Below are 26,408 nucleotides of genomic sequence, written 5' to 3'. Positions count from 1 at the left end.
GATGCTAAGAGTAGGGCAGGAAAAAAGGGCCGGATGCTGGGAAGTGGTCAGGGTGAAGGGGATTTATATTGGCATATGGTGGGGAGGTAGTAGGAGGCTCATACTAGGGTTTGGAAAAAGGTCTGATGAGGAGGTTGAGAGAAGGGGGCTAGGGGCTGATGCACACTGGGTTAGGCAACAGAAGAAGGCAGAGGGTGAAAGGGGGCTAAGAGTGCAGGTAGGGAGCATAGCAGCCAGCTCTGAGGGTGCTTGAGCATCTCTACTATTGAGTAAGGTCCTTGACTGTCCAGAGAGGGTAATTTCTGTTGGATTTAGCACCCCCAATCATTTTGAAAAGTTGGCTCCTACAGTAAGGAGGAAGAAACGAGAATGGAGTGGACCAGAATAAAGGTGTCAGAATGCGAAGAAAGTGGTGAGAAGGGATCAGAATGGTGGAAGAGAGGGTAAGAAGGGAAAAGTGAGGAATGAGGGAAGAGTAAGAGAGGGAAAAGAGTGAAGGATCTGGAGGGAGAGGGAAAAGAGTGAAGGATCTGGAGGGAGTGGAAAAAGGGTAAGAGGCACTGTTAAAAAGCAGACAAAAAGGGACAGATCTGAGAAGAAAATAAGGAAGCTGGGTAGCAGGCAAGACAAAAAAGGAAGGGGCTGGATGCCAGATATACGGCTGGGGTTGGTGAGGGATTGAGGCTCGGAGAAATGATAAATTAGATCTAGAGAGAGGTGAGAGTGGAAGGTGGAAAGCTCATGGGTAGATGAGATGTGAAAAGAGGCAAACTGAGGGCTAGAGGGTGAGAAAAGGGGGAGAATGAGGGGTAAAATCTAGCTGCCGAGTGGAGATGCACAGAAGAGAGAAAAACGAAAAGGGACAATCAATGCCAGAAATGCTTGTGTCAGGAAAGGAAGACATGAGAAAAATAAAAATGAAGCCTTGGAAAAGAACTCAGAATGAAGATGGAGTGGCCTAGTGGTCATTGGAGCCGACTCTGTGGGTGCTGTGGGTGCTTGAGCACCCCCAATATTGAGAAAACGTCCTTGTTTGTGTTCAGGGAGGGGTCATTTCCATTGGGCTTAGCACCCCCAATAATTTTGAAAAGTTGGCTCCTATGCTAGTTGTTAGGGTGGTGGACTTTAGTCCTGGGGAACTGAGTTTGATTCCCACTTCAGGAACAGGCAGCTCCTTGTGACTCTGGGCAAGTCACTTAACCCTCCATTGCCCCATGTAAGCCGCATTGAGCCTGCCGTGAGTAGGAAAGTGTGGGGTACAAATGTAACCAAAAAAAAAAAAGGAGAGGCTGAGACCAAACAGATCAGCAAAATAAAATGTGCAGATAATAAAGACTGAAAATAAAACATATTCTATTAAGTGACTGGAAAGTGCATCAGTTTTTGAAATGTGCAACCCAAATAACTGTTTTATGCAATACAAAAGGCATTCTTTTCTGTTTCTCTAGTGTTAGGCAACTGTGAACCATTCAGATTTCTCAGAATTCCTATTTCTAATTAATGGTTGTATTTGAGACTCTGTCTATATTCTGCAGGAGTGACAGAAGTGAGGTATTCTGCTAGTGTTTTGTTTCTGTAGTCTGACTTGTCCTGTTGTTTTTTTTTGTTGTTTTTTTTTTTGGGGGGGGGGGGGGTGGTCCAGCAGAACGTATATTGGTATTCTAGGGTGCTGCCTTTTATACGTAGGATTGTTGCTATTTCAGTCCTGGACATCAGTACTACCTTAATTTAATCTGGAATGTGTTTTTTTTACAGGGTTTAGTTACTGAAACTCTGAAGAAAACCCCTTGTGCTCCCCCCTCTCCGGTCTATGCCTGGGTTCTATTCAATCCTAGCTATACCACTGCTGTTAAGCACATGCCTGGGACACTCCTGTGACCTTAGGAAGTTCTTCACTAGTTCCTAGATATTTCACCATTTCTTGTGTGTTTCAAATTTCCCATAATGCTCCAAAGAAGAGCCAAACTCCACAAGTCCTATTTTGAAATAAAAGTTGTAAACTTTTTCAAGGAATTTTAGGAGTTTCCATAAAACTAGGACTTGGGAGGTGGTTGAGTACAGAGGATAGAAATGGGAAATTAGGAAGTGAGTGACAGGGAAGATAGGATGGGAAAGGAAAGAGAGAGGACAATGGAAAGGTAGGGGAAGGCGTGGAAATGGAAAGCTGATAGGTAGGTGAAAAGTGAAAACAGGGACTTTAGGACTGGAGGGTAAGAAGAGGGGAAATGAGGGGTAAAGCTTCCAATTCTTAGTTTCCTCTTTTTCACTTCTCAAGTGGGCCTCTGGTTGATGGTGAGGGGCAGTTTTCAAATGAGGCATGATTGGCAGGACTTGTCCTCCACCAGCCTTTACAGCCGTGGTGGCATACACTTGTCTAATATCAGACAGGACTTGTTTCTGAATGACATTCATGTGTTGATTTATGCATTATATAGGTATTCAGGGTGCAGGCTGCAGCTTCATTAGTTGTGGGGGGGGGGGGGGTCTGTTTTGTGTTAGCAAGTGCACTACTTAACTTTAACCCAGTGGTGAGAATTAGTGGTACAAGCATGGGGGTCACTTACCTAGCTGATTAGCAAAAAGATCCTTGCTGGAATCATGAAGCCCCAGCAGGAATGGCGAGGCAGCAAGCAGCAGCCACCTGGCAGGTGGTAAGCTACCTACCTGTCGTGGCAGATAGTACTTTTGGGTTGGTTTGATTTATGTTAAAGGAGAAATTAGGTCCTACCTGCTAATTTGCTTTCCTTTAGTCCCTCCGGACTGGCCCAGAATGACTGATGGGTTGTGCATACCTTCCAGCAGGTGGAGCCTGAGAAGACTGATTTTGAGGCAGCCAATAAGAGCTGTGTTCAGTCCTTTGGAAACCTCAGTATTCGCACAGCAAAGCAAAAGGAAAGAGACACTAAACATCTGTGCACCAGTCTGTTCATACAACCACCTACCAACAAAGAGAACTTGCTGGCCACTGTCGAAAACTTTTTAGCTACTCCAAACTGAGTAAACAACATCAGTAATGTGCCTATGTGCAACCATGTAGAATATAGACATATCCATAAATATAGATTTTTTTAAATCTTTATTTATAAGTTTTTAGAATAATACAATAATAATAATAATACACATATGTGTAAGAAATGAACAAGCTCCATATGGTGTATCCAATTAATCATCAAACATTTTCAAAGACTAAAATAAAAGCAAAAAACCAAAAACAAAAAGCAAAAAAAAAAAAAAAAAGTAGCAGTAGGTTAACAGAGAATAAAGCAGAACAGTATGTGCATATGTTTAAAAGGAGTTGATTTTACCCAATAAAGTTAAACGCAAATATCACTTTAACATAGTTGTCTAGCAATGACCATGTTTTACGGAAGGACAAAATGTGACCAAATTTTATGGCAGCTATTTCCTCATAACACCTATATGAACAGAGCAAATTCCACCATTCATGAAATGAGACGTGCAGATTGTTTTACACTGGAAAAAAAAATCAAGTGAGAGCAAGCAAAATCATCAAATTAAACAATTTTGCATGCTTTAGTGAAACTGACAAACCAGGGGTGGATGCTTTAAGGATTACCACTTTAAAAGACAAAGCATCTGGAATGCCACATACCTTCTGAATAATGTCCCAAATCAATTTCCAATACGGTTGCAAATTATGACAGTGAAAAAGCATATGACCAAGGGATCCCACAGCAAATTGACATGACCAGCACAAATTTGATATATCATGATTTACTTTAGCAAGCTTTGCAGGCGTCCAATTGCATCAATCCCACTTTTTGTAAAACTGATGGAGAGCATGGTGACGAAACAACTTAATGATTACCTTGACAAGTTTTCTATTCTTCACGAATTCCAATCTGAATTCCGAGCCCTTCATAGCACAGAAACTGTGCTCATCACCTTACTTATTAAGTTTCGGCAGGAAATAGTGGTAGGCAAAAGTATACTGTTACTACAGTTCGACATGTCAAGCGCATTTGAAATGGTCAATCACAACATTCTACTCAACCTCCTCGATAACATAGGGATCTGTGGAAATGTTCATAGCTGGATTAAGGGCTTCCTATCATCAAGATCTTACCAAGTAACCACCAACTCGGATTTATCACCTCCATGGAAATCAACTTGTGGAGTACCTCAAGGCTCACCTCTATCTCCCACACTCTTCAATATAATGGTGATTCCATTGGTCAAGACCTTAAGTAAGTTACATAAGTACATAAACACCGCCATACTGGGAAAAGACTAAGGGTCCATCAAGCCCAGCTGTCTCCGACAGCGGCCAATCCAGGCTTCAAGAACCCGGCAACCCCCCCCCCCCCCCCCCAAAAAAAATTTTTTTTAATAATGTTCAATGGACTTTTCCCTCAGGAATCTGTCCAACCCCCTTTAAATTCCGTAAGACCAGCTTAATCCATTTATATATGCTGATGATGTTACAATTTATATTCCCTTCAGATATGATTTGTCCGATATCTCTAATGAAATCAATCACGGTCTAAACACAATGTACTTTTGGGCAACCTCTTTCAAACTAAAACTGAATACTGAAAAAACGCACTGCCTTATCCTATCATCACAACACAAGTACAGACCTTCAACCTTAAACACCTCCAACCTTAACCTTCCCATCTTAGAGATCCTAAAAATATTGGGAGTCACACTTGATCGCAACCTTTCACTTGAAAGCCAAATAAACTCCACTGCAAAGAAGATGTTCTTCTCGCTGTGGAAGCTAAAACGGTTAAAACCTTTTTTCCCCAGAGAGGTATTTCGTCACGTAATACAGTCGATCGTTTTATATCATTTGGATTATTGTAACGGAGTATACGCAGGTTGTAAAGAGCAACTTATTAAGAAACAGCAGACCGCCCAAAACACAGTGGCAAGATTAATTTATGGTAAAACCAAATTTGAGAGTGCTAAACCGCTCCGAGAGAAATTGCACTGGCTTCCTGTCAAGGATCGCATCACATTTAAAATCTGCTCCCTAGTACACAAAATTCTCTATGGTGAAGTCCCTGACTACATGATTGACCTAATCAGCCTGCCACCGAGGAATGCATTAAGACTATCCCGTTCATACCTTTACCTTCATTATCCAACCTGCAACGGGCTTAAGTATAAATCCACATATGCTTCATCCTTCTCCTTCATCAGCTCACAATTATGGAATTCCTTGCCAAAAGCTATAAAAACCATTCACAACCATCTAAGTTTCAGAAAATTTCTAAAGACTTTGTTATTTGGAAAAGCTTACCCCAAGGACTCAACATGTGTCTCCACTACTTGATTCATAACAATATAATGACAATTTTGGACACATCCACCCTTCCCTTCTTTCCCCTGATTTCCCTGTTCCTTTCATTTCTTCCCCATCCTCTCCTTTATTTCTTATGTAGGTTTCATGATATATTAGCTTAATTTACTGCATTGGTGTCCGCCTTTGCAGTGTGATGTAAGCCACATTGGGCCTGACACAGTTGGGAAAATGTGGGGTATAAATGAGATAATAATAATAATAATTTATGAAAAATATAATAAGTGGATTGTAAAAGAACTGCTGATAAAGAAGAATGCATGGTTTTTGTCCAAAAGAGTTCCCATTCCTTACTGGAAAGTGAAATATTTACAGGCAGATGATCAAAAGCCCCGAGCTGTTCCAAACAGCGCTCTAAAATAGCGCTGGAACAGCACGGGGCTTTACCGCACCGATGATCAGAGATAATGCATGCAAATTTAAGCAGCGCAATTATCTCTGATCATGGGGTAGAAGTGCGGGCGAATTGTGGCTGAGCATGCACTCAGCACAATCCTCCCGCGCTTGTTTGACAGGTATGGGCTGTCAAAAGCCCAAACCTGTCAAACACAGGGCTGGAGGTCCATGGGACCACCAGGCCCTGACTACCCCTGCCCCGAGCAACGGGGGCTGGAGGTCCGGCGGACCTCCGGCCCCCCCCCCCCCCCACCGATGATTCCACACCCCTCCGCCAGGTTCAGGGAGAGCTGGAAATCCGGTGGGTCTCCAGCCCCTCCAAACCCCCAGAAAATGGTCCCTGGTGGTCTAGTGGTCGCCAGCCAAACCCCCTCCCACCTTTCCACCCAGCAAGCGATTGGGGGGGGGGGGGCTGGAGGTCCCTTACATGGTATATAGCCCCGCCCAGCGCATCCCAGGATGCACTGGGCGGGATTGGGCGCCGCCATTTTGCGGCGGCATCAACCCAAGGAAGAGGAGGGAGGCAGGCTGCGTCCCTCCTCCAACTAAGGTAGGGGGGCCGGGAGGGGGTTCTCCTTTACGCTGGACCACCAGGGATTGGTCGGACAATGTTGGTGGGGGGGGGAGAGTTGGGGTGGGCTGGAAGTCTGCCGGACTTCCAGCCCCCCCCTCCGTTGCTCGCTGGGTGGGAGGGTGTTTGGCAGGCGGCCACTAGACCACCAGGGACCATTTTCTGGGGGTTTGGGGAGGGGGCTGGAGACCCACCGGATCACTAGCTCTCCCTGAACCTGGGGGGATCATCGGGGGGGGGGGGGGAATGGAGGTCCGCCGGACCTCCAGCCCCCTGTTGGCAGGTTTGCTTGGGGGGGGGGGGGGAACGGGGGCCTGCCAGCATGCAACTGCAGGCTGGACAGGGCTCACCATTCCTCCCCAATGATCTGAAAACCCTAACGCCAGCTCAGAGCTGGCGTAGGGTTTGCCACGGCCAGCGACCCAAATTTTGGCACGCTGGTCGCTGATCATTGAGGATGAATGCGCTGAGCCCTGTTTAGCATGCATTTGCATGCTACTTGTGCAAAGAGCCCTCGAGTGCGTTGTTTCACGCGCTCGAGGGCTCTAATCAGTTAGGGTGGAACACAATTAGGAGGGTTTAGACAATTGTAGGAGTTTATACAATGCTGATGCAGATTTGGGCGCCATGAGGGATTGACATAAACTATTGAAACTTGAAGTCAAACAGCTCCCTACAGAGACAAGAGCAAATGAAACTATCTACAAGAACAAATCAGATACCAAATAGGGAGGGATCTGGGCCGGACCGGAGGCACTAAAGGAAAGCAAATTATCATACAGGACCTAATTTCTCCTTCCTTAGTGTCCCTCCGGACCGGCCCAGAATGACTGATGGGAAGTACCAGAGCAGTAAATCATGGGAGGGATCAAACTAGAACCACTGCCAGATCCTGGTAAATGAAAACTCAGACCCGATGCACCTGGACATCTGTCCAACTATATCAAACAATTAACGATGTCCAAGACAACCAAACACTAGAGCTTAGTTCAGGCAACATGGGCCACTAAAAGAGAAACCAGATGCAATTCTGTCCAACTCATGAGCTGATCTGAGCACTAGAATATAGAAACCTAGAATATGCCTCATCAAAGTCGCCAAAGAATGATCCTGTCAATTGGAGACCTGAATCCTTTCAGAACGAGCAGAAGGAAGAAACTGTACACCAAGATAGCAGGAAAAGACCTGTCAAAACACCAAACAATGGACGCGCAAGATAATGCTGGAACGAAGTACTCTCCCCCTAAGCACAACCACGCAGAGGAAATTATGATATAGACTGCCCTGCCAACTTTCTCAAGAAATGAAGTGCCTGAAAAACCCAGACAGGTCCTAGAAGAATAAGGAGCATAGACTGGAAATACTAAGGAATGAGCAGACTTTTGAAGAAAGAAAGAAACTGGTACCCACTGTTCTCAAGGGCCCAAGCCAGAGAGAGAGAGAAAGAGAAACCATTGAGGCCCCCTAACTCGTTCATGAAATGGCTCCAAAGATAAGAGGGGAGAGAAAAGAGCACAAAGGAAGAAGCAGCAGCACAGTGAGAGTAAACTATGAGTAAAGAAAATTGCTCGGGAGACAAAAGAGGTGAACACTGTTGCAAAAAGATCACACAGTCTCAGATTTGCAAAGAGTTACTCAAAGAGCAAACAAAAAGAAGCCAGTGTGACCACCTGACTGAAAGGGAAGGTAAAATTATGTATCATACCTGATAATTTTCTTTCCCTTAATCATAGCCGATCAATCCATAGACTGGTGGGGTTGTGTCCATCTACCAGCAGGTGGAGATAGAGAGCAATCTTTTGCCTCCCTATATGTGGTCATGTGCTGCCGGAAATTCCCCAGTATGTCGATATCAAAGCTCCATCCGCAGGACTCAGCACTTAGAGAATTACATCCACATAGGGACACACTGCCAAGCTCACCACCGCCGAAGTGGGGGAGGGGAATATTCCAGCGCACCACCGCCGGGGCGGTGGGCGGGAAACCACACCCACCGACGCGGGGGGAACTGGCTTATCCTGCTACCGCAACCGCGGGAGGAGCTGGCTTACCCTAACACCGCCGAATGCAAAACTGAAGCCCCAAACTGGGCCTCGGCCCGAGCAGCCACATCCAAGCGGTAATGTCGTGAGAAGGTATGAGCCGACTACCAAGTAGCCGCTCTGCAAATCTCTTCCAAGGAGACAGATCTGGACTCCGCCATCGAGGCTGCTTGTGCTCTAGTAGAGTGTGCCTTCAGCTGAATAGGCGGAATCTTCCCTGCCGCCACATAAGCTGACGCGATCGTCTCCTTGACCCAACGTGCCACCGTAGGTTTAGATGCCTGCAGACCCTTATGAGGGCCTGCGAAGAGCATGAACAGATGATCCGACTTCCGGAAATCATTGGTCACTTCCAAGTATCTGATGATGACCCGTCTAACATCCACGTATTTGAGCGCAGGGTAATCCTCTGGGTAATCTTCCCTACCAAAGGAGGGTAGGTAAAGCTGCTGATTCACATGGAATCGAGAAACAATCTTGGGCAGGAAGGAAGGCACTGGGCGAATCGATACTCCTGCCTCAGTGAATCGCAGGAACGGTTCTCTACACGAGAGCGCCTGGAGCTCGGAAACTCTTCTGGCTGATGTGATAGCCACCAGGAAGACTGCTTTCAACGTCAGGTCCTTCAGCGATGCCCTTGGCAAGGGCTCGAAGAGCGGGTTCTGCAAGGTCCGTAGCACCAGATTGAGATTCCACGTTGGCACTATCGAGTGCAGAGGGGGGCGCAGGTGATTAACTCCTTTGAGAAAGCGTACCACATCCGGCTGTGAAGCCAGGGAAGCCCCCTTCAGACAACCCCTGAAGCAAGCTAGAGCCGCCACCTGGACTTTCAGCAAACTGAGCAACAGGCCTTTCTCCAGCCCCTCTTGCAGGAACGCCAACACTGAAGATATTGGAGCAGTGAAGGGCGATACAGAGCCTGCCTCGCACCACGAGGCAAAGGTACGCCAAACCCTGGCGTAAGTGGTGGAAGTAGAGCGCTTCCTCGCTCTCAGCATAGTGGTGATGACCTTGTCGGAGAAGCCCTTTTTCCTCAGCCGCTTCCGCTCAAGAGCCAGGCCATAAGACCAAAGGGGGAGGGATCCTCCATCACCACGGGACCCTGATGTAAGAGGCCCCGCTCCGCTGGCAGCCGCAGAGGGCCGTCCACCGAGAGTCTGACTAAGTCCGCATACCAGGGACGTCTGGGCCAATCCGGACCCACCAGGATCACCCGGCCCGGATGCTTTGCCACCCGGCCTAGCACCCTGCCCATCATGGGCCAGGGCGGGAACACGTAGAGAAGCTCCTGTGCCGGCCACTGCTGGAGAACAGCATCGACTCCCCGAGATCGAGGGTCCCGTCCTCTGCTGAAAAACGCGGCACTTAGCCGAAGACGCCATCAGATCCAGGCTCGGCCAGCCCCAGCGTTTCGTGATGTCCAAGAACGCCCGAGCAGACAGTTGCCACTCTCCAGGATCCAAGGTATGGCGACTGAGAAAGTCCGCCTTGACATTCATGACTCCCGCAATGTGGGCCGCCGACAGCTGTTCCAGATTCGCTTCCGCCCACAGGCATAGCTTCATGGCCTCCTTGGCTAGAGGGGCGCTCCTGGTACCTCCCTGGTGATTGACATAGGCCACAGCCATGGCATTGTCCGACAGGACCCGTTCAGGCCTCAGCACCAGTACCGGGAGAAACTCTAGAAGCACCAACCGAATGGCTCGGAGCTCCAGGAGGTTGATGGACCATTTCATCTCTGCAGGAGACCAGAGCCCCTGCACTGTCCATCCCAGGCAGTGGGCTCCCCAGCCCGTCAAGCAGGCGTCCGTCGTGACGACAACCCACTCCAGGATCGTAAGGGGCATTCCTGCGGACAGCTTGCCTGGCCTCAGCCACCAGCTCATCGCCCTTCGCACCGCTGGATCCAAAGGAAGGCGTACGGCGTAATCCTCCAAGACTGGAGTCCACCGCCGCAGAAGAGAGTGCTGTAGTGGTCTCATATGAGCCCTGGCCCAGAGCACTACCTCCATCGTGGCCGTCATGGAGCCCAACAGCTGCACATAGTCCCAAGCCCGAGGAGTAGAGGAGGCTAGGAACTGGCTCACCTGGGTCTGAAGCTTGACGCTCCGGTTGTCCGGCAGGAACACTCTGCCCACTTGGGTGTCGAATCGAACTCCCAGATACTCCAGGGACTGAGTCGGGTGCAGCTGGCTTTTCTCCCAGTTGATGATCCATCCCAGGGAGCTCAGAAGAGCAATGACCCTGTCTGTAGCTCTCCCGCACTCTGCATAGGAAGGGGCTCGGATCAGCCAGTCGTCCAGATAGGGATGGACTTGCACTCTCTCTTTGCGGAGAAAGGCCGCGATGACCACCATTACTTTGGAGAAGGTCCGCGGAGCCGGAGCCAACCCGAACGGGAGGGCTCTGAACTGGAAGTGTCGGCCCAGCACTGCAAAGCGCAGAAAGCGCTGATGAGGCGGCCAGATGGGAATATGTAGGTAAGCTTCCTTGATATCCAGGGAGGCCAGGAATTCTCCCTTTTTCACCGCAGCTATTACGGAGCGGAGGGTCTCCATCCGGAAGTGCCGAACTTTCAAGGCCTGATTGACTCCCTTGAGGTCGAGAATAGGCCGAGCAGATCCTTCTTTCTCTTTGGCACCACAAAATAAATGGAGTAGCGCCCCTTGCCAAGCTGATCTACTGGCACCGGGACCACCGCACCCAGGCAGATCAGGTTGCTCAAAGTCTGCTGCACAGCAGCTGCTTTGACCTGAGACTTGCAAGGACAGTTTACAAACCCGTCTCTTAGGGGTCGGCAGAACTCTAGCTTGTAGCCGTCTCTGATGACTTCCAGAACCCAAGCGACTGAAGTTACCCTGGTCCACTCGCCCAGAAACGAGGACAACCTTCCTCCTATCTGCACTGGGCCATGGACCAGATCCCCGTCATTGGGTACGTGACCCTGGGGGCGGGCCGGAGGACGAACCTCTGGGACGGCGGTCCCTACAAAAGGAATGCTGCTTGGGGGAGAAGTTCCGTTTGAAGGAAGCGGAGGCAGAGGAGGCCGACTTGCCCGGGCGATACCGACGGGCTTCCTGGAATCAGCCCTTAGAGGAACCAGGACGGGCACTGCCGGCCCGAGTCCTGACCTCCGGCAACCTCTTGCCCTTGGACGTGCCGAGCTCCGTCACGACCTTGTCCAGCTCGTCCCCAAAGAGCAGCTTGCCTTTAAAAGGCAACTTGGCTAGGCGAGATTTAGAGGCATGGTCAGCAGACCAGTGCTTAAGCCAAAGCCACCGCCGCGCAGAGACTGTCTGAGCCATGCCCTTGGCCGAGGCTCTCAAGACATCATACAGCAAGTCTGCCAAGTAGGCCAAACCCGACTCCAGGGTCGGCCATTCCGCCCTCCAGGAAGGGTCCGAGAGGGAAGCCCGCTGCAAAACAGTCAGGCATGCCCTAGCCACGTAGGAGCCGCAAACCGAGGCTTGCAAACTCAGAGCGGCTGCATTATACAGAATCTGGTTATCAGAAAAGAATCCTTACCAGAGTTTTATTTACACTCGTATAGTATCAGACTCTGGCAGCTTCGATGCAAGGAAAGGGAAACCACAGGACAGAGTACATGAGCCTCCAGTTCCAGACAAACGCAAAACATGGCAGTCTGCACTCTAGGTTGCTTCACCATAAAGCAGCTGGAAGAAAAAAATATAGAGTCTGCCCCCAAACACTCAAACCTTTCATTCTGCAATGGCTGTTTGTCCTACAAATTAACAACAGAAAAGGCAGAGGAAATCTTCCCCCAACCCCCACAGCTACAAAAAAAATGGCGGAGATTCCCGCCGAAAACCCAAGCAGTGTAGAAAGCAGCTAACGCCATACTGAAAACTGGCACTGCTTCGCTAAACCGAGAAGTTCTCGTACCTCCACTTTGTTTTTGTTTTTTTAAACGGAACCCTGCAGTTCCTTATATATTTATATATATATATATATATATATATTTTTTTTTTTTTTTTTTAATGAACTAACACCTGTCCATATCTACCACCTGGCGCTTGAATCCAAACCAGAACAAAGGAAGAGGAACTATAACACGTTCCCGAACCCAAAACCCTGCAGGGAGACAGCCATGACAGCAGGCTAAAGCCATTGCACCTGCCTGCTTTTTGTTTTGTTTTTTTATATCATAGTGGCTGTTCCCCTCGGCTCTGCAAACTCCCTTCCCTTGAAGGGGTTGAGGCCAGCAACGGACCACAGTCCACACTGAGCCCTCAGGCACACAGGGAAAGCTCGGGGATAGGAGGGGGAAGGGACCCACATTAGAAAACCCCCGCGGGCCTCAGTCTCTGCCAGCAGATAACAAAAACTTCAAACTTATTAAACTGAGAAAGCTCAGGTAAATGTACCTATTTCTAACAGAAATTAAAAATTAGAAAACAGAATAGACATTTTGAGACCAAGGAGCTCACCACATCTACCACTTGCTGGAGACCGAGAATACTGAGATTTCCAAGGGGCTGAGCACAGCTCTTATTGGCTGCCTCAAAATCAGTCTTCTCAGTCTCCACTTGCTGGTAGGCGTGCACAACCCATCAATCATTCTGGGCCGGGCCGGAGGGACGCTAAGGAAGTGATGGTTAATCTTTATCCCAGACAGAGTTGTGATGGAACTTAATTACACAATAAAGGAAGTTGCAGCCTGTTAAATATCATTTTCAGTATGAATGTTTCTTATTTTCTCATGCCCTGCCATGTTAGTATCTGTATGTTATTTGAACTGTCTACTCGGTAATTTTACCTAGGAGGTGAATGGATAGGGACAAAGTAAGGAAGCTGGGGTTTTTCCTTATATTTACAGGGGTAGAGAGGGCAGGGAAGGGAGAAGCAGTTGCCATCCCCCATGTTCAATTTACAGTTCCAAAAGGGAATTGTAACATCAGAATTATTACCAACTTGTTGCAAAAATAAGATAGTTTAGCCACAGGTAAAAAGCAGCATCAAGCTCTCTGGTTCTTTTGATGTCTGTAGTAAGCACTGGATTAGTGTCCCTAATCCATGAGTAGTAGTGGACATTTGAAGTCATAACCTAGGCTATTACACATATATGCTTGATATTATGAAGGGCAAGGAGAAACGGAAAACGCTAATTCTAATACAGTGTATTCACAAGAAAAAAAAAAGTTTGGTCAGTCCATTTTAAAGTTTTGTTTTGGGGTTTTTTAAATTTATTAATGTATTTTTTTTTTTTACAATATTCTTGTTTTTTTGTGTTTTTGTTCACTTTGTAGGCACACAAGAGATTTTTGTGCAAACTGATTGTACATATTAAATTTGTACATATACATATGTACAAGTGATTCATGCACCCTAAAATTTTCCCTGCCCTTCTAATCCAAATGCATATCTCTAATCCCCAAACTAAGCAGCACTATATATAACACGTAAACCACTTTGACTCTAACTACAGAAAGGCAGAATATCAAGTCCCATCCTCTTTCTCCCATCTCCTAATCCTAATAAGCCATTTCAGCACAATATTTTATCGGTATAACAGCATGGCTTTAATACATCTTTATGTCTATTAAAATTTCATGAATCACTTTTTAACAAATAATCAAGGCAATGTACAATACAAATATCCAAAAAGAGTAGCTATACCACAAACAGAAAGAGGAGATTTAAAAGAATCCAATGGCCCTAATATTTAGCACCACTTATGCAGATAAGGAGCAGTCCCTAACCAGATTAAGTGCAAGTGACCTGCGCCAGCTGCGGATTTTCAGTAGCCTTATCCAGATACACCGAAGGTGGTCCAGGAGCAGAGCTGATATTCAGTGCCGGAACCCAGATTCTTATCCGGGGTACTAAACGCTTAATATCAGTTATACCCGGATAAGTTAGGGCAGGCAGCTTATACCTGGACACCTAGCACCAGAAAACATTAACCAAGGGTTTAAATATTTGGGGGGGGGGGGGGGGAATGGGGAATGTATTTACAGAATACTTCTAACAAGGCTTAATGTGCACAGTTCTTATAACACAGACTCATGCATTCCAATGGCTTTCAAATTCAGTATACGGCTAAAACCAACGTAAATGATTAAAACATTTTTCTACCGAATATGATGCGCAGAAAATAATCAATTTTCAAAATACAGAACACTGTTTTCTTACCGTCCCAGAGTATCCCGTGGTGCTTTACTCCTTCCTGCTCTTTGAGTGCCACTGGCATTCTTGTTGGCAGTCATGATCCTTTCTGCCTTTGATCAATCCAGATACCTAAAATCAAGCACATCATGTGATCAGAGTTAATAGATTCCAAAAGCAGCACATCTCACTTGTTACAATTTTTCATACAAGTTCTTTCCAAATCATAACTGAATCTACTTCTACTGAGCGCCTTTCCCATATATGCAACCTGAAATACATTAAGGGGGTCTTTTCCTAAAGCTTAGCTCGAGTTATCTGCAGCAGGGCCCATTTTATTCTTACAGGCCCTGCTATAGATAACACGAGATAAGGTTTAGTAAAAGACCCCAATAAGTTGGAGAGAAGTTCATAGCTGCATCACTGTTAAAGTAATTTTTCAAGGGTTCAAGAGTGCATGCCTTACTCCTGCTGGAATTCTGTACCAAAAAAAATAATTCTGTGCAAAAAAAAAAAAATTTCAAAATTCTGAACACAATATTTTTAAATTCTGTGCTCCAAATTTGCAAACTGCAAAATTCTCCAAGTTTATTTGTCATAATTTAAACAATTAAAGCCTTTCCTCTCTGTACACAGATACCATATTTTCCCAGGTCCCTTCCCAGCACCTATAGCATCCACATTTTTTTTTATAGTCCTTCCCCCCACCATCCATAGCTTTATTCCAGCCCCCCCACCACACCCACACACCATCCATAGTTTTTACAGCCCTCCCCAAACAGACCATCCATAGTTTTTTACATCCCTCCCCACACTATCCATAGTTTTTTCTAGCCCCTGCTGCACCCACACACCATCCATAGTTGTTTCCAGCCCCCAACTACCTGCACTCACCAGGGAGCTATGATGAGGAGGGGCTACATCAGGAGTACCTCTTTGGGGCAGGAAAGAACCTTACTCTGTCCTGCCTACTGCCACAGCTCTGGGCCAGTACCGCCACTTCTTGCAAATGGCAGCTAAGACTACCTGAGGCAGCCTCATGGGATTAAAGCTTGAAATCTCGGTGGCCATTTTGAAAAAGCGGAGCATTGGCAAGAAAGCAGTGGTAGCAGGCAGGAGAGAGTAGGGTTCTTTCCTGTCCCCAAAGAAGCCACTAGACCACCAGGGAGTGTTAAGGTAAACCCAGGGAGGATTCACTGAGGCTCAGGGGGCGGGCGGGCTGCAGGGAGTCCGGGGCCAGTCAGCCAGCACTGCGGCTGGGATTTTGGTTGACATAGGGAGGGGGGTGGGTACAGGGTACTGGTTGGATAGTTGACTGGGGTAAGGGGTTCAGGGTCTCTATCGCATGTTGTTTTTTGCACATAGTTATCCAAGGGCTCCTGAGTGGGCGAATGAAGAACTGCTATACCTGTGTGAGACATGAGTCTTAATGTAAATTAAGTCACCTTGAATGTTAAGGGATTCGATGCACCACAGAAGAGACAGCTTGCTACTCAAGTTTGCATGTGGTTATGCTGCAGAAGACGCATCTAAAGAGGGAGGATGAACATTTGCTCTCATTATCAGAACTCCCAGATTCTTTTGGTGGCCCAATGCTCCCAAGCCAATAGAATAAATGCTGCTTGTGAGGTGGCTTGCGAGCAACATTTTTTTAAACCACAGGAGTCAGCAGCCTACAATACTGAGAGAGGACTCCCAGAGTAAATCAAGGTGTAGTAGAAGCCTACTTTTTACAGCACCTTGAAAAATTTCCCCCCTGTCTCAAAATAGTGGAAGATTAACCATACGCGGACAAAATCAATACGGTAGTGACGGCAGCTGGCCTTGCTGAGTTTAAAGGGGGTCTGGATAGATTCCTGAAGGAAAAGTCCATTGATAGTTATTAAATTTTGGGGTTTTGCCAGGTTCTTGGGGCCTGGATTGACCTCTGTCGGAGACGGAGTGCTGGGCTTGATGGACCCAGCGTGGCGGTGCTAAGGAAAGAAAGTACACAACAAACCCACAACACAGGAGAATAGACAACTAACGAAAATCAACACAACCTCAAACCCAGCTGACACCTACCAAACAACTCAAGCGGGATACATAAATGCCAGATCAGTAGTCAACAAAACAACAAAACAGATTGGATCACGGCAGACAACCTCGATCTACTATTCATTAGCGAAACCTGGATCCATGATCATAAGGATCCCATAATTTTAGATCTGTGTCCCCCAGGCTACAAAATCACTCACTGGACAAGAAAAGAAAAAAATAGGAGGAGGCATAGCACTAATCTATAGATCCCACTTCACCGTAACAACAGCTGAGTCTATAACACCACAACTTGAAATTGCCTCAGTTAGAATCCACTGTACAACCTTGCTTGACCACCTAAACGTTGTCTTGTTTTATAGACCACCAGGTAACTGGCAAGAATGCCAACTACACTTCATAGATTTCATATCGAATACCTGTGTATCTAACTCTAATTTACTTATAATAAATCTACACCTAGAAGACCCTAACGCAACCAATGCACGTGAATGCAAGGACTTCCTCCAACTATGGAATCTCAACTGGCCTAATATGCAAGCAACCCATGTTAAAGGACACACACTCAACCTCATCACACACAAACTGTCCTCAGATCTAAACCTAACATTTAACAGACACAAATTGGACAGACATACCATGGTCAGACCACTACAAACTAAACCTTGCCCTACAATGGCAAAAAAAAGGCTCATAACACAAGCAAGAATGCACAACCTACACCACGAGAGGCGTGGCCTAGTGGTTAGGGTGGTGGACTTTGGTCCTGGGGAACTGAGGAACTGAGTTCGATTCCCACTTCAGGCACAGGCAGCACCTTGTGACTTGTGACTCTGGGCAAGTCACTTAACCCTCCATTGCCCCATGTAAGCCGCATTGAGCCTGCCATGAGTGGGAAAGCGCGGGGTACAAATTTAACAAAAAAAAAATTTGACCCTATCACATTCTGGCAACAGATCTACAAGAATTAATGGATAGCACAAACAGACTATAAACACTACCTCCTAAATTGGGACAACAGATGCAGGAGCATATTAGACAAAATTGCACCATTACAAACAAGAACCTCACGACGACACATCTCGGTACCATGGTTCATTGAAGAACTGAAAAAATTAAAAACACAAGTTAGGAGACTTGAACGAGCATGGAAAAAAATGAAAGATGAATACACACTTAACGCATGGAAACAAATGCAAAGAAAAAACAAATATACAAAAAGACAAACCAAAAGGTCATACTACAAAACCAAAATAGGGCCAGACTACAAAGACACGCATAAACTTTTCCAACTCGTGAACAAACCACTAGACACTATACCGGTTATCACAACCAACACAGACACCCCATCAGCAGACAACCTTGCTAAATACTTCAATGAGAAAATTATAAAACTACGACTCACGTTACCACTTAATATCACCGACCACGAAAAATTCATTGACTGCCTGGACCCAATCCCCAATGAATACCCAGCAGACCAATTCTGGACAAACTTCGATCTACTGACCGATGAAACCATCACCCAAGAAATCAACAGGTTCGCCAAATCCCACTGCAAACTGGACATATGTCCCAACAACCTAATAAAATCCGCCCCTCAACGCTTCATAACAGACCTCACGTCACACCTAAACTACATGTTACAACATGGATTCTTCCCTAAGGATAAAGGAAATATACTACTCACTCCAATACCTAAAGACTCAAAGAAAAAAGCAAATGACATAACCAACTACCGCCCGGTAGCATCCATCCCTCTGGCAGTGAAATTAATGGAAAGTATGGTAACCAACCAACTCAACGACTACTTAAACAAATTCTCAATACTATATGAATCACAATCAGGATTTCGATCCAACCACAGCACCGAAACAGTACTAATCACTCTTCTAACCAAATTCAAACAAATAATTGCAACTGGCAATAGTGTACTCCTCCTACAATTCGACATGTCCAGCGCATTCGACATGGTTAGCCACAAAATACTATTGAACATCCTAGAATACTTCAGGATCGGAGGAAACGTACTTAGATGGATTAATGGCTTCCTAACCGCAAGAACATACCAAGTGATATCAAATTCGAATACATCATCACCATGGAAACCTGAATGCGGAGTACCCCAAGGATCACCGCTCTCACCAATCCTTTTTAACCTGATGACACCCCTAGCCAAATTACTATCCAACCAAGGTCTCAATCCTTACATCTACACAGACGATGTTACGATCTACATCCCGTTCAAACATGATCTAACAGAAATCACAAATAAAATCAAACACAGCCTCCAAATAATGAACTCTGGCGGATGCATTCCAACTAAAGCTAAACACAGAAAAAACACAATGTCTCATCCTCTCATCACAATATAACACGAACAAACCCACCACTATAAACACCTCAGACTACACCCTCCCTGTTTCGGACAGCCTGAAAATTCTCAGAGTTACAATTGACCGAAACCTCACACTAGAAAGCCATGTGAAAAACAAAGAAAATGTTCCACTCAATGTGGAAACTCAAAAGAGTAAAACCTTTCTTCCCAAGGGAAATATTCCGAACCCTAGTACAATCAGTGGTGCTAAGCCACATAGATTACTGTAACTCCATCTATGCCTGATGCAAAGAGCAAATCATTAAGAAACTCCAAACTGCCCAAAACACAGGAGCCAGACTCATATTTGGAAAAATGAAATATGAAAGCGCCAAACCTCTAAGAGAAAAACTACACTGCAGTGGCGTACCAAGGGGGGGGCGGTCCGCCCCGGGTGCATGCCGCTGGGGGGTGCCACAGCGCACGCCTGCTGCGAGAGTTCGCTAACTTCTCTCGTTCGCTGCAGCTCCCTCTGCCCCGGAACAGGTTACTTCCTGTTCCAGGGCAGAGGGAGCTGCAGTGAACGAGCAAAGTTAGTGAACTCGCAGGAGGCGCACGCTGCGGCACCCCCCCCCCTCCAGTGGCATGCACCCGGGGGGGGGGGGCGCCGCCCCAGGTGTCCGCCCCCCTAGGAATGCCACTGCTACACTGGCTCCCGCTAAAAGAACAAATCACATTCAAAATCTGCACCCTGGTCCATAAAATTATCCATGGCGAGGCCCCGGCCTATATGTCAGACCTTGTAGACTTACCAACCAGGAACACAAAAAGGTCAGCATGCACATTCCTGAATCTCCACTACCCCAGTTGCAAAGGACAAATATAAATCAAAATATGCATCTAGCTTCTCTTACATAAGCACGCAAATATGGAACACACTACCAAATGTAATAAAAACAATGCATGACAATCTTCCGAAAACTACTGAAAACCAACCTGTTCAAAAAGGCATACCACAAGGATCCATTCTAAATACCAAACAACGAAACCCTACCAAAACTTGACAAAACCGAACTCTCTACACGATTGCTTCAGCCACTCTGTAACTAATGAACATTAACGCACTACCACTCTCTCTCTCGTGCTGAAATGAACTTTCTATATTTGATTGTTTATAAGTTACTGTCTAACTTACTCTAATTTACTCTATCATATGTGTATTTCTCACTCCGGAAATGGCGATCGCCACTACGGCATAATGTAAGCCACACTGAGCCTGCACGTAGACGGGAAAATGTGGGATAAAAATGCAACAAATAATGTTCCTCCAAACATTTATCCTATAAGAATCAAAAATGCTTGGAGTATACACCAAAATCAAGCAATAGCCAACCAGTAACTACATATTCCAGAAATACCCACGTTCTTGAGTGCCCTACTATAGTCTAGTAGTGCATCCAAGGAAGATATGATAGATGTCTATAAAATGATGAGTGGAATGGAATGGGTAAACATGAATCGCTTGTTTACTCTTTCCAAAAATACTAGGACTGGGGGCACGCCATGAAGCTACAAAGTAGTAAATTTAAAACGAATCGAAGAAAATATTTCTTCACTCAATGTGTAATTAAACTTTGGAATTTGTTGCCAGAGAATGTAGTAAAAGCAGTTAGCTTAGTGGGGTTTAAAAAAAGGTTTAGATAGTTTCCTAAAAGAAACGTCCATAAGCCATTATTAAAATGGACATGGGGAAAAGCCACTGTTTATTTCTAGAATAAGCAGCATTAAATGTATTGTATTGTTTTGGGCTTGCCAGGTACTTGTGACCTGGATTGGCTACTGTTGGAAACAGGATGTTGGGCTTGATGGACCTTTGGTCTATCCCAGCATGGCAATACTTATGTACTTATATGTACTTAACATCAGCTGTCATATAGTCATCTAACTTGGAAGATCAGTTGCTCTCCAGGTATGGTTTTCTGCACCAACCTAGTATTCTGTTCAGCTTTCTGTAACAGAAATGTCAACATAACCTCCAACTTGAAAAAATAAAAGATATATATATATAGTTTGCCCTCACCTGCCGGCTGGGCTCAAGAGTTTGATTTCCAGAAGGAAATGAGGTTTGTGGCCTCAAACCCAGATTTGACTAGGCGATGGCAAACTGGATGTAAAGGATATGGGAAATGCTAGACAGTAGGGAATAAAGATTCATAGAGTTCCTTTTACTAAAGTGAGCTATGTTTTTGCATTTAGACATTATTTGGATTTAGCTCACACTTTTCAGTAGCTCATGGTGTATCACATTAGAGCATTAAGGTGTCCTGCAGTAATATACCTGTTAGAGTACGCATTAGGGCAATTTTTTGGGAGAAGGTGTGACATGGGCATGGCAGCATTATTCTATTAGCTTGTTCTAGGTAATGCATGCTAACTGGATCACAGTGGAGTTAATGCTATGTAGGAAGCACTATCTGTATACTGCATTTGAAGACTGTATTTTGCACAAATCTTTTGGATCTCATGAATAAGTTTAGAATTTGGCCATCCTAGTACTTTGTCTTGGTGCCTTCCACTCCTTTTTGTTTGAGTGGTGATTGTTTGTGGAAGGATTGTTTTCCTTTTCTTGTTGGCCTGTCTTACCTGAGGCCTTCTGCATAGTAACTTATGTGAAAAAATAATTTCTACACAGGGTGCACACCAAGGGTGTAGCTACGTGGGGCCACGAGGGCATGGGCCCCCACAGATGAAGCCCTGGCACCCTCTACATTTGACACACACACACACACCCCCACCGCCAGGTACCTTTGCTGGTGGGAGTCCTCAATCCCTGCCAGCCGAAGAGTCTTCTTCAGCGCCGCTCGACTCTGGCGCCTTCTTGTGATGATTTGTTTCTAACGCCTTACGTCCTGCATGCACATCCTGCACGGGGCTACATACAGGACATGCAAGGCGCAGGACGTCAGGAGTTCGAAACAGATCATCACACAGTGAAGGCGCCGGAGTCGACCGGCGCTGAAGAAGAATCCAGCTGGCAGGGGTTGGGGATCCCCGCCAGCAAACAAGGTACCTGGCGGCGGCGGGTTTTGGCAGCGGCAGCAGTCCAAAGTGGCGGGGGGGGGGGGGGGGTCGGCGGCAGGGGGGAGGCAGCTAAACAGTGCCCCCACCTCAGGCTCTGGACCCCCCTCTCACCGAGGTCTGGCTACACCCCTGGTGCACACAAAATTGTCTGCAAAAGCCAAACCTGTGCACAAAGCCTAGTGCACATTATTGCATAAGCACCAGGACAAGTAAGGCAGAGCTCTGCCTTTTCTGCTGATCCTGGCTTTGCCTGCACTGCCTTGGATCCCAAAAGACCTGCCTTGTTAGAATGTGCAGGAAACCCCTCCCTGGCAGTCCCAGCAGCACTACACCTCAAATGAAGGTATGAAGGCTTGTGGCATTGTGACCCTAGCAGGTGCCAATTCCAATTGATCTGAATACGCAAAGGAGCAAGAGGAAATTCAAGGGGAAAAAATTATTTAAAAACAAAAATGTTCAAGCAATTTAACATACCTAAACAATTTTTTTTGAAGTTTTGTGGAAATGTTTATTAAACAATTAATGAAATTTCCATAAATCCAAAGCCAATTTCATCAGATCATCAGATACATAGACAGCTTTCCTAAAAATTCTGAAACAAATTTTTCAGATCCATTTTAGACACAAAGCAGAATTGACACTTGGATAAACTCTTGCAGTGTTTGTCCTTCCTTGGATTGCTGCTGCTGTTTGGTTGTCTGCATCTCTGGGGGGCGAAGTCGGAGGGTGGGGGCAAGTGTCTGTGTGTGTGATTGAGATTGTGTGTGTGTGTGTGAAAATGTTAAAGGGTGGGGCGGGGCTTGGAGGGGGTTTTGCTCCTAGGCAGAGTAATCCTTCAGTCTGTGTTGTGGCTGGCTGTCACTACTGAAGCATTTTTGAGTGTGTGTGATACAGATTCTGTGTGTGTTTGTGTGAATGTTAGAGGGGGGGTGCGGGACTGCCGAACTGGGAGGGGGTGGCGGGGGGCTTTGAGGGGGGTCAGCATTGCTGCAGGTGTGTGGTGAAAGTGTGAGAGGATGGGGCGAACTCGGAGCGCGGGTATGTGGCGGTGCAGGCATGTTGGAGGCAGACCGTGCGTACGGTGGCACTCATCAGGCTCCAGGGACTCAGCTGCTGCCATTCGGTTCAGTGTATCTGCGGGCGGCGGCTGGATCTCAGCTGCTGCTGTTTGGGACAGAGTAACATTTGTTTGCAGGTTGAGTCCGTTGGCGCCTCGTGCTTGAGACACGTCGAGCTTGTTTCCTAGGCAAGACAGTGACGTCACCAGAAGGCTTCAGACATTACGAACTGGGCTTCAACTTCCTGGCAGTCAGCTTCAGAACATTGGAGGTGCAAATTATTATAGTAAATGGTCACACAGACCTCAACGTGAAGGAGTAGCCTAATGATTACAGCAGCCTGCCAAGAACCAGAGCAGAGAAGTTCTAGTCCTCCTGTGGCCAATTCTAAATTTTATTTTATTTAATTGTGAGCCCTCCAGGGACAGAAAAATATATACAGTGGTGGAAATAAGTATTTGATCCCTTGCTGATTTTGTAAGTTTGCCCACTGACAAAGACATGAGCAGCCCATAATTGAAGGGTAGGTTATTGGTAACAGTGAGAGATAGCACATCACAAATTAAATCCGGAAAATCACATTGTGGAAAGTATATGAATTTATTTGCATTCTGCAGAGGGAAATAAGTATTTGATCCCCCACCAACCAGTAAGAGATCTGGCCCCTACAGACCAGGTAGATGCTCCAAATCAACTCGTTACCTGCATGACAGACAGCTGTCGGCAATGGTCACCTGTATGAAAGACACCTGTCCACAGACTCAGTGAATCAGTCAGACTCTAACCTCTACAAAATGGCCAAGAGCAAGGAGCTGTCTAAGGATGTCAGGGACAAGATCATACACCTGCACAAGGCTGGAATGGGCTACAAAACCATCAGTAAGACGCTGGGCGAGAAGGAGACAACTGTTGGTGCCATAGTAAGAAAATGGAAGAAGTACAAAATGACTGTCAATCGACAAAGATCTGGGGCTCCACGCAAAATCTCACCTCGTGGGGTATCCTTGATCATGAGGAAGGTTAGAAATCAGCCTACAACTACAAGGGGGGAACTTGTCAATGATCTCAAGGCAGCTGGGACCACTGTCACCACGAAAACCATTGGTAACACATTACGACATAACGGATTGCAATCCTGCAGTGCCCGCAAGGTCCCCCTGCTCCGGAAGGCACATGTGACGGCCCGTCTGAAGTTTGCCAGTGAACACCTGGATGATGCCGAGAGTGATTGGGAGAAGGTGCTGTGGTCAGATGAGACAAAAATTGAGCTCTTTGGCATGAACTCAACTCGCCGTGTTTGGAGGAAGAGAAATGCTGCCTATGACCCAAAGAACACCGTCCCCACTGTCAAGCATGGAGGTGGAAATGTTATGTTTTGGGGGTGTTTCTCTGCTAAGGGCACAGGACTACTTCACCGCATCAATGGGAGAATGGATGGGGCCATGTACCGTACAATTCTGAGTGACAACCTCCTTCCCTCCGCCAGGGCCTTAAAAATGGGTCGTGGCTGGGTCTTCCAGCACGACAATGACCCAAAACATACAGCCAAGGCAACAAAGGAGTGGCTCAGGAAGAAGCACATTAGGGTCATGGAGTGGCCTAGCCAGTCACCAGACCTTAATCCCATTGAAAACTTATGGAGGGAGCTGAAGCTGCGAGTTGCCAAGCGACAGCCCAGAACTCTTAATGATTTAGAGATGATCTGCAAAGAGGAGTGGACCAAAATTCCTCCTGACATGTGTGCAAACCTCATCATCAACTACAGAAGACGTCTGACCGCTGTGCTTGCCAACAAGGGTTTTGCCACCAAGTATTAGGTCTTGTTTGCCAGAGGGATTAAATACTTATTTCCCTCTGCAGAATGCAAATAAATTCATATACTTTCCACAATGTGATTTTCCGGATTTAATTTGTGATGTGCTATCTCTCACTGTTACCAATAACCTACCCTTCAATTATGGGCTGCTCATGTCTTTGTCAGTGGGCAAACTTACAAAATCAGCAAGGGATCAAATACTTATTTCCACCACTGTATTGTCAGTTTTACTACATTCCACATGGTAGACCACAATATACTACTAAGAATACTCGATAAGAGGAATTGGACTGAATATACTTAAATGGATCAAGGGGGTTCCTAACCACAAGGTCATATCAAGTAAAATCAAACTCAAATATTTCATCACCTTGGAAAGCTGATTGTGGAGTGCCATAGGGATCACCTCTTTCTTTCTCTCTTTCACTCATTCTATTCAACCTTATGATGACCCTATTAGCCAAGTCCCTGTCCAATCAAGGCCTTAACCCTTTTCTCTACATGAACAATGTCACAATATATATATACCTTTCAAATCAAACCCATCAGAAATCACCAATGAAATTAAGAACAGCATGAGCATCATGGATATCTGGGCAACGGCATTCAAATTAAAACTCAATAGAGAAAAAAAACACAGTCTCATTCTTTCATCACAACATAGCACAAACCACCCCACAACCATCAATACCATGGAATACACTCTCCCAATCTCAGACAATCTGAAAATCCTCAGTATTACCATAGACAACAACTTAACACTAGAGAACCAAGCCACAACCACTACGAAGAAAATGTTCCACACAATGTGGAAACTCAAACACGTAAAACAATTCTTCCCGAGGGAAACATTTTGTAACATGATTCAAACAATGGTATTAACCTACATCAATTACTGTAACGGAATCTACGCAGGATGTAAAGAACAAATCTTGTAAACATTAGACAGCTCAGAACACGGCAGCTAGACTTATCTACGGGGAAAAAAACAATTTGAAAGATCAAAACCCCTTTGTGAAAAACTACACTGGCTACCAATCAAAGAACGTATAGCCTTCAAGATCTGTATGGGAGGTGGGCCTTGTTCTGGGCAGACTTCTACGGTCTGTGCCCTGAAAATGGCAGAAACAAATCAAGGTCAGGTATACACATAAAGTAGCATATATGAGTTTAAATTGTTGGGCAGACTAGATGGACCGTGCAGGTCTTTTTCTGCCGTCATCTACTATGTTACTATCAGCCTTATTTTTGAAAGTGATGGGCACCCATATTTCGACCCAAATCGGGAGATGGGCGCCCAAATCGGTATAATCGAAAGCCGATTTTGGGCGCCTCCAACTGCAATCTGTCGCGGGAACGAACAAAGTTGACGGGGGCGTGTCGGAGGCGTGGTGAGGCGGGACTTGGGCGCCCTCGGCCGATAATGGAAAAAAGAAAGGCGTTTTTAGCGAGAAGCTGGGTCACTTTTTCTGGACCCTTTTTTCTCACGAACAAGCCCCCAAAAAGTGCCCCACCTGCCCAGATGACCACCGGAGGGAATCGGGGACGACCTCCCCTGACTCCCCCAGTGGTCACTAAACCCCCTCCCACCAAAAAAAAAAAAAAAAAAAAAAAAAAACTTTAAAAAACTTTTTTTGC

The 26,408-nt window shown here is 46.1% G+C and overlaps 1 protein-coding gene across 3 annotated transcripts in view; it reads right to left on the bottom strand.

Moving 5' to 3' along the window:
* The window catches only part of ST5 (suppression of tumorigenicity 5), a 670,601-nt gene that overhangs the window by 485,251 nt on the left and 158,942 nt on the right, over positions 1 to 26,408 (bottom strand). For all 3 annotated transcript variants that reach the window (XM_030201020.1, XM_030201019.1, XM_030201022.1), the window contains exon 2: positions 14,489 to 14,593. In XM_030201020.1, the coding sequence (XP_030056880.1) occupies positions 14,489 to 14,562 (74 nt within the window). In that variant the 5' untranslated portion in view covers positions 14,563 to 14,593. The remainder of the gene's footprint in view (positions 1 to 14,488; positions 14,594 to 26,408) is intronic.

Source organism: Microcaecilia unicolor, chromosome 4, assembly GCF_901765095.1.
Source record: "Microcaecilia unicolor chromosome 4, aMicUni1.1, whole genome shotgun sequence".
Classification (NCBI taxonomy): Eukaryota; Metazoa; Chordata; class Amphibia; order Gymnophiona; family Siphonopidae; genus Microcaecilia; species Microcaecilia unicolor.
The sequence above is the reverse complement of the archived record's forward strand: the minus strand, read 5'-3'. Positions and strand labels throughout refer to the sequence as shown.